Source organism: Ochlerotatus camptorhynchus, unplaced genomic scaffold (assembly GCF_037179485.1).
Source record: "Ochlerotatus camptorhynchus isolate MF236.1 unplaced genomic scaffold, CSIRO-AGI_Acam_v1.1 ptg000055l, whole genome shotgun sequence".
Lineage (NCBI taxonomy): Eukaryota > Metazoa > Arthropoda > Insecta > Diptera > Culicidae > Ochlerotatus > Ochlerotatus camptorhynchus.
In genome coordinates, this window is record NW_027040545.1 from 1,368,683 (window position 1) to 1,385,276 (window position 16,594).

The 16,594-nt window shown below is 40.8% G+C and overlaps 2 protein-coding genes across 2 annotated transcripts in view; one reads left to right on the forward strand and one right to left on the reverse strand.

The window, feature by feature from the left end:
• The window catches only part of norpA (no receptor potential A), a 180,611-nt gene that overhangs the window by 18,712 nt on the left and 145,305 nt on the right, over positions 1-16,594 (forward strand). The gene's annotated exons all lie outside the window — the stretch shown is intronic.
• LOC135717283 (protein arginine methyltransferase NDUFAF7 homolog, mitochondrial) lies at positions 5,597-6,910 on the reverse strand. The gene has a single exon (XM_065239282.1). The coding sequence runs from the start codon at positions 6,879-6,881 to the stop codon at positions 5,604-5,606; it is 1,278 nt and encodes a 425-aa protein (XP_065095354.1). The 5' UTR covers positions 6,882-6,910; the 3' UTR covers positions 5,597-5,603.

Sequence of the window (16,594 nt, forward strand, 5' to 3'; positions counted from 1 at the left end):
TCAAAAGCTCCACGATTCACTTATTCTGAAGCTACATGTATGAATTAGGATCTAGGACTATCTAGGACTAGCATATGCAATCAGGTAGCGGTGTGGTTCTCTTGAAGATTTTGAACATCCACAAAGATTTTGAACATAATCTGATCGTTGCTGAAGTTCCTGCATTTTTTGCAGTTCTTTAAACTGCACTGAAAACCATGGAACTCCCTTAAAATGATCTCACATTTTCCTGATGCTCATGTAACATCTCTTATGTTTCTGAAATTTAAATAAAGGTCTTGGTACTTTGATGAAGATTCGGAAATTCCCTGAGTTTCTTGGAACTTCTTAAAAATTCTTTAATTTCCTTGAAATTAGTTGAACTGTTCTTAGTTTTTTTTTAATCTTTATTAAGGAGACTTTCAGCCTTTGCCTGGGTTAATCTGATCAGTCCTTCTGCTCTCGGCGCATTCCTGAAGTGCTCTCAATTTTATTGAAGTTCTTGACATTAACCTGAACTAAATAGAACTGTAAAAAAGTAGAAGGGTCTGTGCCTAGGGGCACGAACGGAAGTTTGACGTAGGACCGCTAGTGGACGGAATAAATGTGAAGAGCATTTAGTTCTTTTAATCGATCAATTATTTATTATCTCAACTCTTTCCGCTTTTGAATTGTAGGCGTACCAAATTTGTAGTAATTTTTTTCAAAGAGATAATTGATTAAGAGAATCAATCTAAATCACTTGCACCCCTGCTTCCAAGTTTGGTTACAAGATTACAACTCTGGAGAGCATTTTGTGTGGTCGTTGGGGGCTTGTGGTTCTGAATATGGACACAGATAAATTCTATTCCAACTCTTTACTGATGTAAGCTTGATGGCCCTGAAAAGGGTCGTTTTATTGAAGAGGACATCCATGGCCACTTGCGCTTGGCGTGTTTAGTGTAGGTGACAGCAGCACAGACCTCATTTTCTAGGAACACCTTCAGCACACCTCGTAGATCAGACCGGAGATACGTTTGACACCACCACGGCGAGCCAGACGACCGATGGCGACCTTTTCCTCCTTTGCCACGACCAGTCAATTGTTGCTTGTTAGGTGTGAAGGAGTGGACTAGCCACCACCTTCCTACTGCTGCTATTGCTGTTCACCACGCCGTCCGAAGCGAAAATGAGCTAATGCCATACAGCAGCGCTCTTTTATATCTTTCAGGTTAAAGCAGAATGATGTGCAACCAAGTGGTATAAAAGCTACAAAGACTCCTCCCATTATGAGTAGTTTGCTATCAAGTAGCGACACTGGCTCTTTTCCTTTTGCGTACACGGCGAATGAGAACGACCCAAATCAAGATTGATCAAAATAATTTGTACCCCTGCTTCCAGTTTGATTACATGAGCATTTTGTGTGGTCGCTGGTTTTGAATATTGGCAAACAGGCAGATGAATTATATTCCTACTCTTTACTGTAATAAGCTTGGTGGCCCTGAAAAGGGCCGTTTTGTTGCCAAAGTTGGTGATGATTTAACCTCCGAAACCAAACAGAGTGCGTTTCTGTCACTTCAAAACGTAGATGACATCCATGGCCGCTTACGCTTGGCGTGTTTAGTGTAGGTAACAGCATCACGGATGTCATTTTTCAGGAACACCTTCAGCACACCTCGTAAATCAGACCGGAGATATGTCAGACACCGCCATGGCGAGCCAGACGACGGATGGTGGTTATCTCGAAGAATTTGCGTTTGGTTCTGAATATGGCGATGAGTGTGCAAAATATTACGCAATTCCATCCTCCCTATCAGTGTAGGTAAAATATCAAAAAATCAAATCTCACCAACGCCCAAGATCACACTTGATTTTCGTAGACATAAATCAACAAGCAAGCAACTGCGGTTGATTTTGCAAGCTGTGATATCGCAGCTCGGAATATCAAGCTAACAAAACTCACCAACTGCAAATCTCACCAAACTGTGGTGAGATTGAGTTTGATGATTTTTGCAGCCGAAACTTCCATAACGGTTTGCAGCAGTCCCTTTGCGTCTGCCATCGGTGAAGATTAAAAAGAGATAGCAAACGAAGCTTTCTCTTTCTAAGAAAACGATGTGCAATGGAATCATTTTTATGTCGAGTCAACTCTCAGCTTAATTTTTGCACGTTGTGAATATTCTCGCAATATCAAAGGAGCTTGTAAAATCAATATCAAGCATGATATTTTGTTCCAATATCACGCGTGATATTGCGAGCGCATGAGAGCGGAAAAATATCAATTGATTTCTGATTTTGCCAACACTGCTCCCTATACGCACGCGCCCGAGGATCGGAGGCGAATGCCACTTCGAATTGTTTCGACTACTTACTACTCTCTGACGACTGTGCTGGGGAAGCAGCATATGCATGTAGGTAGTTGGTGGATTTGTTAGTAATTCGACACTTTTGGACAATATTGGACATTTACCAGTTTTTCAATAGTTTCTTGTTGAAAATCAACATTCGGAAGCATTGTTATCGATGCGTAGCCATATAGCTGATCGATTGGTGATAAAATTATTGAAATTGGACCAGGGGCAGCTGAGTTATTAACGTTTAAAATCTTTCTTAATTTGTTACATGTTCCATTTTCGGTTTTCACAAAGTGTACCCCCATATAGAAATCAAAGACGTAGTCCTACGTCAAAAATTCTTGAAGTTTTTCTGAAGTTTATGAAGTTGACCGGAATTTACCCATACAAATATTCGAACTTCTCTGAAAGTCTGGAATTTCTTGAATTTCACGAAGTTATGAAGTTATTGAAAGTGCCGTTAATATCTCCGAAATTCCCTAAAGCTCATCTCTAGTCTAACTTCTTTGAGGTACTTGGAAGTTCTTTAAAATGTCCATTTTCCTCAAGTTATCTCCACATCACTGAAATTATTTTGACTTCTTTAAAGTTCTCTGGATATCCCTGAATTTCTCAAATTGTCTTAATAGTTCCTGCAGTTTCCTGAAGTTTTTGGAACCACTTCGAAAATCCTGAAGTTTGCCTGAAGTTCACCAAAATTTCAAGAAGTTTTCGGAACTTACCTTTTGTTCCCACAGTTTGCCTATAAAACTTCCTGAAATTCTCAGTACTTCTTTTCATTCCTCAGACGCTCCGGAAGATCTCTATTGTTGCTTGAAGTTTACGGAACTTTCCTGATGATGTTCCTGGAATTGTTCTGAAATTAATGGAACTGCCCAGATGATTTTTAAACTTCCCTTTAAACATGGATCTTCTGCGTAGCTTTCTTAATGTTTTTAGGTTCATTATCTGAAGTTTTTTTATTATCCTTAAATTTTCGGAACTTCTTGATGGTTTCCTTTATTTTACTGAAATAAATTGAACTGACATAAAGTTCTCGAAACGAACCTAAAGTTTTAGGAACATCCGTCAAGTTCTCACAGTTTTCCTGATATTCATGGAACTGCTCTAATATTTTCAGAACTTACCCGAAGTTCACGTAACATACTCATAGGTCTTTAAGTTTAAATTTGCCTGAATATAAAGGAATTGCCCTGAAGCTCTTGATCTCTGCTGAAGTAAATTTTCCTGAAATCTATTAGATTGCCTTGCTTAAAGATCTTTTAACTTCCCCACATTTCTATCAATCAGAACTTCTTAAAGGTTTCAACATTTTTAGCTAAAATATGTAATGTAGCGGAAATGGCTCTAATGTTGGCCTATGGATCTAAGATTGGGCCCATCGGTAAAAATCTGCTATTTATCAATTTTATCTCAGCCATCTGTTGAGTGTATTGCCCATCATAGTGTAGATCAAAAACCCTATACTATTTATTTTTGGTAGTCAATAATTTGCAATTTTATGTGTAGATATAAGTATCAAACACGTGGAATTTATATCTGTTCGATGACATTGCATAATATTGACTGCTTTTACATATAAGTTCCATTATCCTCATCCAAAATTCAAGTAAAAACTACGTCAAAAGCATTTTAAACTAAACGGAATATCACGTAAAAGTTAGCAGTTTTTCAGTAGTTTTCACCTCGATTTCACGTAAGCAGTACGTGAAAAATAACGTAAGCAGTTACGTGAAAAATAGGGTGGACGAAAACCACCTATATTTTCACGTAAATCGGACGTGACGATTTTTCAGAGTGTAACGCAACACTTTCAGAAATACTTCTCTTCGCAACCGATGAATCATTCTGACGGCCATATGAATACCCAAGTAACCATATAGTCGCAATATAGCTTGTATATTCTACTACTTGAGTATGATTAGTTGGGGAATCTGATGAAACTGTCACTTCTTGAAACTGATCCCTTTCGTATTTCTTTCATTCTCTTTTCGCACACGAAGCGCTCGGTGGACCAGCGACTCTGGACGTGAGCCTCTTCCCAGTTCACCATGGCAATTCAGTGGTGGACATGAAACCGACCACACCAACCAGCGAGGAAGGAGTCAACATCGAACCAGGAACGGAAATAAGTGCGGATTTATCTCCCTCGGAAATCAAGAAAAACCCGGAAATGGCGGAATCATATTAGAACCAACCAAGGACGATCTACGGAAGGAAATTGCCGTTGAAGCACGGAATGCAATACGAAGCGTTAGAGAAAAAGTCCAAAGGATTCCAAAAGAAGCAATTAACGGCGGCGGACGAGCAGAATCTGGTGAGAGCTGTCCATTTATGTTTTACAAATTAAATATCAAAATTAAACTAAATAGGGGAAATGGCTCTAATGTTGGCTGGGGATCTAAGATTGGGCCCATCACTAAAAGTCTGCTATTTATCAATTTTATCTAGAGAACCGCGTCATTAGGACGGTACTAATGGATATTTTTGGTCGCTATCGAAATTTTATTCGATTGCTGAATTTATGTATGGGCCCAAATTAGGGACATTTAGGCCATACATTTCCCCTACATGCCTGGTTTGAAAAAAATATTTTCGAACCTGCAAGTGTGTATGTAATACTAATATCCAATTGATAGAGATAATACATACATGCGGGGCTTATTGTGAGTGAAAGTAACCTCAGAATGGGCGTGACACACATTCTGAAATGGGTTGCTGGATCTGCAATAAAGCTATCACCTTCTAACTCCCGGACTAAAGCTGCCTACAATGACCATAAATGCGACATTGTAGAGAGAGTTCTTCCATAATAACACTGCCGGCCAGTGGGGGTTAGAGGGAATACACACACACACACACACACACAATCGCTTGGTCACCTACTGATTGACAAAGATGTTGTCTAAGGGTGGTACGCAAGTTTCCATCCCTATAATGATTATTTCAGTGCCAACATTTCAAAGGGGCGTAATTGCTTTTGTAAACAATGGCTTACGCCGTCGATTTCTCGCAAATAAAAGCCCACCCCTCCAAATTACCAATGCTAGCTGGGACAGGAAACATTCATCTACCTGCTGGTGTCATTTATTTTCATGCGTGAGCTTTCATTCGCGACAAATCGAAGCCGAAAGTCATTGTTTACAAATGCAATTACGCCCCTTTGAAATGGTGGCACTGATTTGTAAAATCAAACCGCTCCTTAAATTTACTGACAGTTCTTTCATAAAAAAAATCAGTGCTTCGCGTTTTAGACAACTTTCAGACCTCTATTAACAATCAACACCCTCATCACTTCTCCTTAATAAAACTTTCCAACTCTTTCGGGTACAGCCCGAAAAATTTGAACCTCTCCCCCATCTGCTCCGGATCGGTTAGCATCTTGAATCCATCCTGCAATCGTTGTTTATCCCCTTCGCTAATGCTGCTACTGCTCATCAAAATCTTCAACCGCTCGTTTGCTCCAGCAGCTTCCAAAAACGTCCGCTGACTGGTCGGACCGATCGTCACCATTTGCGCCGTATCCTCACAGAATCGATTCAACATTCTAAAATCTACATCGGCCGTCAAGTCGGCACTCCCCGGTTCCACCAAGGGATCGTGCAGTTTGTGATTTTTGAACGCTCGAAACGTATCTCCTTTGTCTCCCAAGTGACCGTAATCCACTACCAGTGCAAAACCTCCGTTCGCGTGGAATCGTTCCCCTATCTGTCGTATCACGGATTCCACCTCAAAGGATATTTCGATGTGATTTCTGTCCTTGACTAGATCCGGATAATTGTTCAAAAACAATCGTAACATAGGAGTTTCCGATTTGGACAGAATGAATCGGAATTTGTCTTCGCTCTTAGGCTCAATGTCGACTAGGACTTCTTTCCACACATTTTCCTGCTTCATAAACTTGTGAATCGGTAAAGCATCGAAAAATTCATGGGCCAGGAAAATTGCAAATCCTTCCGGTACATCAGTCAACTGACGGTACCAATAAACCTTCGTTCCGCTTGCCGTTACACCCGCTCGATAGTACGGTTTATCCGTATATTCCGTACTGCTCCTGCACAGCAACTTAGCCTGCACCTCACTCAAATGCTCACTCATTTCGACCATCTGAACGGCCAGACCTTGACTCACCTTCAACGTATCGAACACCCTCAGAATATCACGCATCATCGTTCCTTTCCCCGGTCCCAGCTCGATCAGCTGGAACGGTGCCGGGCGACCAAACTTGGACCACTCGTTTACGCACCACACTGCAATCATTTCGCCGAAAATCTGCCCAATTTCCGGTGAGGTGATGAAATCTCCTTTCTTTCCCAGAACATCTCCGGTGGTCATGTAGTACCCGGCGGCTGGATTCGTTAGGACTTGCTTCATGTAGGCTGCCACTGGAATCGGCCCGGTGGCGAGAATCCTCGATTTGAGATCATTTATCAGTGATAAATTGCCGGACTGGTGGTCCGGTTTCGGTGGCAGTTTGCTTGCTGGTGGTAAGGACACTCGTTTCACTGGTTTGTAGCTGTATTTCCTGGCTTGCTGGCAGAATAACCGGGGGATAATTTGAAGATTCATCACTCGAAGAAAACAAATACGATTATGCGGTAAACGAACGAGAGAAGCGAAACTGATAAGAAACGTCATATTGGGGAGGGTTTTGTTGGTAAACAAGCGATTATGTTGCGCAGCATGCCTAAAGTGACGTGACATGTACGAGTGTGACGCGACATCTATTGGTGGGTGATTGATAGGGGTGTCTTCATGAAAATAAAAATTACACATAATTGACCACTTTGTCAAGCAGTTTTGGCGTGACTTTCTACCAGCGATTTCACAAAACTGGACCAACTAATTTCTATTTTTTTTTATGAAACGCGCAAATGATGGCTACTTTTCTCGTGGTTCTAGGAGAAAAAAAATCCCAAAATAATGTTTTATTTCAAAGTTCGAGTGGTAGGAGTAAACGTCATTTTAACTGCTCGAATGAAGTGGTTAATTTGAAAAGATTAAATCTTTAAAATATAAAATGAAATGTAGGTCAATCCTATTATAATTCGAATAAAAGCAGAAGCAACATATATTTTGTTATATGAAATAGAATTGATTTTGATCTATGGATCATATAAAATAGGGGAAAGTGGGGCAGCTTAAGAGAATCATCACTAATAATATCAATTCAGGGGAAATTCGAGTGATTTTTAACAAAATTGATAGGTTCAAGCCCTACCCACATAAATGCGAACCATTACTTGACCTTACCGAGAATGGTAAACAATTGTTTATAATCCCTGCTAAACTTATAGAACTTTACATGAACGTTTGTGTGATAAAGTTTTAACCTTATGTATTATGGTTTATGAAAGTGAACCTTACAAATAATGGGTTACCAAGAACCATCACCATTCCAAATTTTTGTTTTCTCGATACATTTTCGGAAAAGAAATTACCCATATTAGAACCTTTTTATTTATGATTTAAGAACTTTAATGGTAATGGTGATGGTAATAGTAAAGACCAATGGGTCGATAGGTAGTGTCCAGACGTGGGAGCTGCCTCCCTGGCGTCGGTAGCATTGGTGCTCAGCACGGAAAACAAGATCGACGGAAAACAAATAAAGGAAAAAAAAAAACCTGCTCAGTCTGGACAGCGCTTAATTTAGGTACAACTTTATTGCAAATCACAGTTACTACTCACTGGTATATTTGGTATATTTCCCCAAAATTGGACACGGCCTTTTGACGTAGGACTACGGCTGTGATTTCTATATGGGGGTACACTTTGTGAAAACCGAATATGGAACATGTAATAAAATTATGAATTTGTTTGAACATTAATAACTCAGCTGCCCCTGGACCAATTTCAATAATTTTATCACCAATCGATCAGAAATATTTCTACGCAATGCTTCCTACTGAATCTTTAACAAGAAACAAATAAAAAGTTATAATTTGCTATCACTGTTTTCAAGAAATAAACGTTCTTCCCTAACCCAGTCGTCATAATCGATTCGTCATTGGAGACGATTTGAATGCCCATCACGAGGCTTGGCGGAACTACCAGCGGAACCCGAACGGTCGTTTGCTGTTTGATCACTCGCAGCATGGGCTGTACACAGTGGAGTTTCCAAATGAACCAACTTTCATCTCTCCGGCGGGAAACCCTTCCACGCTGGACTTCTTTCTGACGAACATCGGTATATTCAAACCGGTGGCACCACAACGACCTTAGCTCAGATCATTAACCGGTGGTTGCTGAAGTCGGCAGCGAAGTGGCTGCTGCTCCAAGTCGCCAACGAAAGGACTACCACCACGTAAACTGGGTCCAGTTCGGACGTTTGGTGGACAGAAACATCGACGAAAATCCGCCGATTGACACCGTAGATGACATCGACCGGGCGCTGAAAGTCCTTCATCAGGTCATATATATGGCTGACGAGACATGTGTCCGTCAAGTTCCTGTGAGGGGTAAGTTTACTACCATTGATTCCCACACCCAAATGATGATTCGTATGAGAAATATTCGTAGACGCCAGTTTCAGAGAACTGGCGATCTGGACAAAAAACGTGAAACGGCTGATCTGAACAGGCAGATTGCTTCCAGAATGGGCTCACTCCGAAACGAAAGTTTTGGACGTGTTGTCCAAAATCTGGATGACCGTTCACGTCCATTTTGGAAGGTAGCCAAGGTTCTGAAGTCTCATCCCAAACTTGTTCCACCTCTAAGACTCGAAAATGATGACGCTCTGCTCATAACAACGAAGGAGAAAGCAAATGTACTTGCTTGGCTCCAATATCCAAAGTCCGCTCGAAAATTAGGTGACGCAGTGCGCCCACAATTTAGATGCCTTCCCTTGTGTCGTCCCCCCGGAGGATGAAATCACGGTAGAACAGATTTGGTCAGCTCTGAAATATTCTAATAATTTGAAGACCCCCGGCTTTGACGGAATTTTCAACCTAATTCTAAGGAGACTTAAACTTAGACTATCTTCAACAGATGCTTGGAACTGCACTATTTTCCAAGCATCTGGAAGATGGCGAAAATTATACCACTTCACAAACCGGGTAAAGATCCAACATTGCCGTCTAGCTACAGATCGATCAGCCTCCTTTCAGCGCTGAGCAAATTGTTCGAGAAACTCATTCTCAACCGTTCGAGGAAAGCAATATTCTCCTACCGGAACAGTTTGGTTTCAGAAAGGGGCATCCCACCACTCATCAGCTAGTACGGGTGATGAACAACATCCGAAGTAACAAGGCTGTATCCAAGTCCACAGCCATGGCCTTGTTAGATGTCGAAAAGGCGATTGACAATGTATGGCAAGACGGACTTATACTCAAGCTTTGCAACTTCAATTTTCCTTTACATCTTACAAAAATCACCCGTAACTACCTTCAGCAAAGGTCATTCAAGGTATCGTTAAATGGTTGTCTTTCCGACACGTTCTCCATCCCAGCAGGCGTCCCACAAGGTAGTCTGTTGGGCCCCTTGCTTAACAGCTTATACACTTTCGATAAAGCCGATCTCGGTAACGAGTTCGTGTTCTTCCTGTTCACAGATGATACTGCAAATTCCGTCAAAGGCAGATTGCCTCGCGAAATTACCAACAAACCTCAACGATACCTTGACACCTTTGCTGACTACGCGAAAACGTGGAAAATCAAAATCAATGCCGCCAAAACCCAGGCAATTATGTTCCTGCACAGGCAATCCCCTTCTGCACAGTAGTCATGGACGGCTCAAGGGTCGAGTGGTCTACAGACGTAATTTATCTCGGGATGTTGTTTGATGAAAAGCTCCTATTCCGCTTGCACATAGAAAAGACGTTAGTTAAGTGTTCAAGCTTAGTTAGGTGTCTGTATCCGCTCATTTGGCGCAGATCTCGTCTCTCTATGGTGAACACATGATAGCATCTGCAATTTTCTACGCTGCTTCGGTCTGGGAATCAAGTGCACAGACTCACAGGAACAAAGTCCAGGTGGCACAAAACAGAGTACTGAGGATGATCCTCGATCGTCCCTTCGACACTAGGATAACAGAGCTTCACCAGGAAGCGGATATCCCAAGAATAGATTTTAAAATTACCGACATAAAGACTAGATTTGCACAGAAATGCAACATTTCAGAACATGCTTTAATAAGCAATTTCTATATCCAGCTTTCCATGCTCGGTAATGGCAACCTGTTTGTATGAATAAATGTATCCTTCACTGTGCTTTTTGGCACTAACTGGAGGACGTATTTTGTTTCATTTTCTTCTTTCAGAGAAAGGAAGTGGTCAAAATCCGAACCTCCAGATAGCACAGTGAAGAATACATTTATTCATACAAACATGCCGACATTACCAGTTATTGTGTGGTTGGATTCGCTGGAGGAGGAATTGTTTAAAAATGACTAGATAAAATTAAGCACCGAGAATGCGCTCCCGGATATATTGATTTGGTGAGTACGTTCCAGTTGAAGATTGTTCTCTCTAAATATCCCTTTTTTGAATACATTTCATTTATCAAACATTATTATATGCTGGGTTTGGGGGGGGGGGGGGTAGCCTAAGAATTTCAAAGGATTTGTAGACTGCACAAGGGTTCGTGGATTTGCCAGTCCCTTGTCACGTGTTGATCTTGTCGTTTGTCTTCCAAAGGTCTTCAATGAAGTTGATTGACCCTGCTGCAACAAACCATCAGGCAGAACTTTACAACCAGTGAAGTATCTGCAGTCATAGGTAATCCTTGCACTGATGGTGGGTTCTATTCACTTCACATCACATCACAAACATGCCGCCATTACCGAGCATGGAAAGCTGGAGAGTGGGTTAAGTGTAAATAGTAGTTTTAGGCTGTAATTAGCAGTTTTTTTTAGTAATATGTCTTTAAATTCAAACCAAATCAATTCCACTAAGGCGGTAAGTCCCTAAACAGGTCTGTTAGGTCTAGAAAATTTAATTAATAATTGTATATTAATCAAACAACTAAAGATGAAGAGATACCTCTATATCACTTGTACCAACAAACATGTAATCCCACTACAAATAAAAGAAATAAAGATCAATTTAAGTAAAAAAAGTAGAAGGGTCTGTGCCTAGGGGCACGAACGGAAGCTTGACGTAGGACCGCTAGTGGACGGAACAAATGTGAACATTTAGTTCTTTTAATTGATCAATCATCAATTATCTTAACTCTTTCCGTTTTTTATTTGTAAGCGTATCAAATTTGTAGTATTTATTTCAAAGAGAAAGTTGATGAAGAGAATCCAAGGGACTATCAACTTCAGTATTTTCGATTCATCTACCCGACTTTTAAAGGTGTATTTTGATTTTTTGTGTTTTTCACCCCTCACAGGATTTCCTTTCGAATTATATGGGGCGGAAAGTATCGTGTGTGCAGAATATGTAAAAAAGGCGGGACTTCGAGAGATTGAACTCGTGAGAGCTAATTTTCTCACAAATTTGATTTTATTGGTTTTCTGGGGACTGAATATACACCCAAAGCGAATTATTCCCACTTCTCTCAAATTCTATATGGATTTTTAACACTTCCTACCAGCGTGTTCTGGAAAATGGTCGGACGATGATTAATCTCACCAATACATTCGGGCCTACAATTCCACACCTTCTATAGAGACCAGGTTGAGCCTTGATAGCTAGCTGCTTGCGGGAACTGATGACCTTGACAAATGTCCAAATAATACTCTTAACAAATTTATGGTGGTCCTGAAAAGGACCGTTTTGTAGTGATGGTTGTAGTTGATGGTTCTCTATGGTTGCTCATATGAGCTCTGCAGCTCGCTGCTTGCAGGCAGCCTTTTGTTGTTGTTGTTGTTGTTGAAAGCACTCCTGCTGCTGCTGTCGCTGGACTGGACACCACCACTTACGGTGATTGAATGAGCACCATTCAGTGGGACCGCATCGAATTCGATTTTTAAGTCTGTGTTAGGGAATGCGCTGTTTTCAGACATTCGGTGATAATTTTGATCACCATTGCAACAGATGGACATTTGGTATTTTTCAATAGTAACCTATTGAAAATTAACTAAGTGTTCATTTTAGCAGATTGGTAGATAAATTTCCAATCGTTTGGCTTGTTTAGAATTAAAATCTATCTACTATTGGTCGAAACCTGACCTCTTTTCCTAATGCTCTGCATTTTGGTTTTTTGAAATTGCGTGGATTCTATAGATCCTGTGGAGATCTATCTAGCCATGATGTATGTGTTGGTAGAGGGAAAAATATAAACTTTGTGGGAGACGATGTCTTAACACTCGAAAGCAATTTTGTGAAATATGAAGAAAAACAAATCCTAGCTAGTTCTGCATGATGATTTTGTTTGATTTTATTTATTTGTAAAGTCGCCGGGAAATACCAGCTGGCGATTTGTTTCTTATGATAGCTCCTTACTTGAAAACAGGCAAAAACTCAAACACAGGCTGCTTTTTCATGGTATAGAGTGTGATAATTCAATAATCAATAAATTATCTCAAGATTTAGAATTTTGGTAACATAAAAAAAATTCTATAATCCACATTAAATTTCATATGTAAGCGCCGGTTGAAACAATCTTTTCGACGTCACTACAAGGGTGATTGATTAAACGAAAGAAACGAATCGTGCGGAATGAAAGCCGAGGAAAAACTAATTGCACCAATATATTCAGGTCTACAATTCCACACCTTCTATAGACAGGTTGCGCCTTGATAGCTAGCTGCTTGCGGGAACTGATGACCTTGACCAATGTCCAAATAATACTCTTTAACAAATTTTTGGTGGCCCTGAAAAGGACCGTTTTGTAGTGATGGTTGAGTAATTCTGAGCTGGGTGTTCAACACGGATGAGGCTGTCGAGATGTATGTCGTTTGGAGCGAGGGTGACACGCATGGCATAGATGTCCGACCCGCAGCGACTCACGAAGAGCTACTGATTCCGATCCATAGGATAGCGGTGCAGCTCCTTCCATGGTTGCTTATGTGGGCTCTGCAGCTCGCTGCTTGCAGGCAGCCTTTCGTTGTTACTGGAGAACAATTTTCCACGCCACACGCCGAAAGCACTGCTACTGCTGCTACTAATTTCGACGACCGAACACCACCACATAGTGGTGTGGTCGTTGGGAGCGTGTGGTTCTGAGTATGGCGATGAGTGTGCAAAATATTACGCAATTCCATCCTCCCTATTCGCACGCGCCCGAGGATCGGAGGCGAATGCCACTTCGACTTGTTTCGTCTACTTACTACTCTCTGACGACTGTGCTGGGGAAGCAGCATATGCATGTAGGTGGATTTGTTAGTTAATTCGACGCTTTTGGACAATGCTGGACATTTACCAGTTTTTCAATAGTTTCTTGATGAAAATCAGCATTGTTATCGATGCGTAGCCATATTTCTGATCGATTTGTGATAAAATTATTGAAATTGGACCAGGGGCAGCTGAGTTATTAACGTTCAAAATCTTTCTTAACTTGTTACATGTTCCATTTTCGGTTTTCACAAAGTGTACCCCCATATAGAAATCAAAGACGTAGTCCTACGTCAAAAAAGCCTCAACTCATGTTCGCTTCGGACGGCGTGGTGAGCAAGCAGCAGAAGCAGCAATAGCAGCAGTAGGAAGGTGATGGCAGGTTCGGTAGTCCACTCTTCTACCTAACAAGCAACAATGACTGGTCGTGGCAAAGTAGGAAAAGGTCTTGGTAAAGAAGGCGCTAAGCGTCATCGCAAGGTTCTTCGTGATAACCGCCATCCTTCGTCTGGCTCGCCATGGCGGTATCAAACGTATCTCCGGTCTGACCTACGAGGTGTGCTGAAGGTGTGCCTGGAAAGTGAGATGCTTTCACCTACACTGAACACGCCCAGCGGAAGCGGCCATGGATGTCATCTACGTTTTGAAGCGAAAGAGACGCACTCTGTACGGTTTCGGAGGTTAAATCCAGTGCGCAAAACAGTCAGGTTCATTGAGTCATTTTGATATGAATATGAACTGCCATCTGCCTCATCATTCACTGCCTCGTGAGATTTTGAATGATTCAGAGGTAAACGAGTCACTGACAGCCGAGCACTCAGTCAGTAGTTCAGTCAACACGTTTATTCTGCCGTGATGGTACCCAATCCAGGCGAGTAAGAGAGGTGACACAGTCGGAAAAAGTGTTAGTTTGTTTACTTAAATGAACCATGCCCATTTTGTTATGGCATGTTTGCTATAAGAAATGCGCCTCGTGTTTATTAGCGAATTTCACATCAAAGATTGATTAATTAAGTAGGAAATCAGTTTGGCACGCCATTTGTAACCAGCATACACCTTCCGGTAGTATGAAACAGGTCAAAAACTGTTCAAATCCGCAGATAAAAAATTTTGTTTTGAATTTCTGTATAGCAAAATAGTGAACTTTTCGTGAACATTAACGGCAAAGAACTCACCAACACTGGGAGACTGTGAGTTCCTTGCCACCTGTCATAAAACCGTCTTGGTACCCAATATTTGTTTTCAATGACTGAGCGTGCATTTTCTATGGAAAAATGACTCAATTACATGCTGTGTGAGCGAAGACAAACGGTGTGCGTTGCCTGCTCGTGAGTGACTGAATGTTTTTGTAGGCTTTTTCATTGCCTCGTCCTTTACCGTTTGGTACAAACAGTCTGCACAGAGCCGAGATGTTTTTAAGACAGGTGGGCAGGAACTCACGGTCTCCCAGTGTTGGTGAGTTCTTTGCCGTTAATGTTCACGAAGAGTTCACTATTTTGCCATACAGAAATTCAAAACAAAAAATTTTGTCTGCGGATTTCGACAGTTTTTGACCTGTTTCATACGACCGGAACTAGGCGAGTAAGAGAGGTGACACAGTCGGAAGAAGTGTTAGTTTGTTCACTAAAATGAACCGCCCATTTTGTTATGGCAAGTTTTGCTATAAGAAATGCTCCTCGTGTTTATTAGTGAAATTCACATCAAAGATTGATTAATTATGTAGGAAATGAGTTTGGCACGGCATTTGTGACCAGCATACACCTTCCGGTCGCGAGATGGGAAATGACAGGTGGGCAGGCGCCTAGGCACAGCGCAATGGATTGAATAGTGCAGTGCTTTCACACTCAGCCTAGGCAGTCAATAATTTTACGCTCTGGTTAAATCATCACCAACTTTGGCAACAAAACGGCCCTTTTCAGGGCCAACAAGCTTATTGCAGTAAAGAGTTGGAATATAATTTAGCTGTGCCTGTTCGTCCATATTCAGAACCACCCGCCCCAACGACCACACAAAATGCTCTCCAGAGTTGTAATCTTGTAACCAAACTTGGAAGCAGCGGTGCAAGTGATTTTGATCGATTCTCTTCATCAACTTTCTCTTTGAAAAAATTACAACGAATTTGGTACGCCTACAATTAAAAAAAAAGTAAGAGGTTGTATCCAAGACACGACCACATTTGACGTGCTCGCCCAAGTAACAATTTTGAAGTAATGAAATTGGGTTGTTAGCGGAATGCTTTAATAAAACAGCAAAAAAAGGTTATCTTCCATTTAATTCCACTTAATTAATTTTGGTATCCATGACAGATACGTATTTCGACTACAATGTGCAGTCTTCATCAGTGTCATTCCCACTAAAGAACTTATCAAAATCTAACCCCCTTAAGTACTCATCCCCTAGGTATAAAAGTCAAGATCACAGGTATATAAATGAAACTACAATGTGTTGAATCGGAACCTACCTAACTAATTAAAACCAAAGATTTAAGTAAGCTAAAGGAGAAAAATCTATTCAACTCTCTAATAAGGAAAATCCCAAAGGCTTGGTAGCCATCATAATGAAGTAATGAAATTGGGTTGTTAGCGGAATGCTTTAATAAAACAGCAAAAAAAGGTTATCTTCCATTTAATTCCACTTAATTAATTTTGGTATCCATGACAGATACGTATTTCGACTACAATGTGCAGTCTTCATCAGTGTCATTCCGCTAACAACCCAATTTCATTACTTCATTATGATGGCTACCAAGCCTTTGGGATTTTCCTTATTAGAGAGTTGAATAGATTTTTCTCCTTTAGCTTACTTAAATCTTTGGTTTTAATTAGTTAGGTAGGTTCCGATTCAACACATTGTAGTTTCATTTATATACCTGTGATCTTGACTTTTATACCTAGGGGATGAGTACTTAAGGGGGTTAGATTTTGATAAGTTCTTTAGTGGGAATGACACTGATGAAGACTGCACATTGTAGTCGAAATACGTATCTGTCATGGATACCAAAATTAATTAAGTGGAATTAAATGGAAGATAACCTTTTTTTGCTGTTTTATTTATAACAATTTTGGTT

Excerpts from the sequence above, each read along its gene's own strand:
- LOC135717283 (XM_065239282.1), bottom strand. The coding sequence starts at position 6,881 with ATGAATCTTCAAATTATCCCCCGGTTATTCTGCCAGCAAGCCAGGAAA.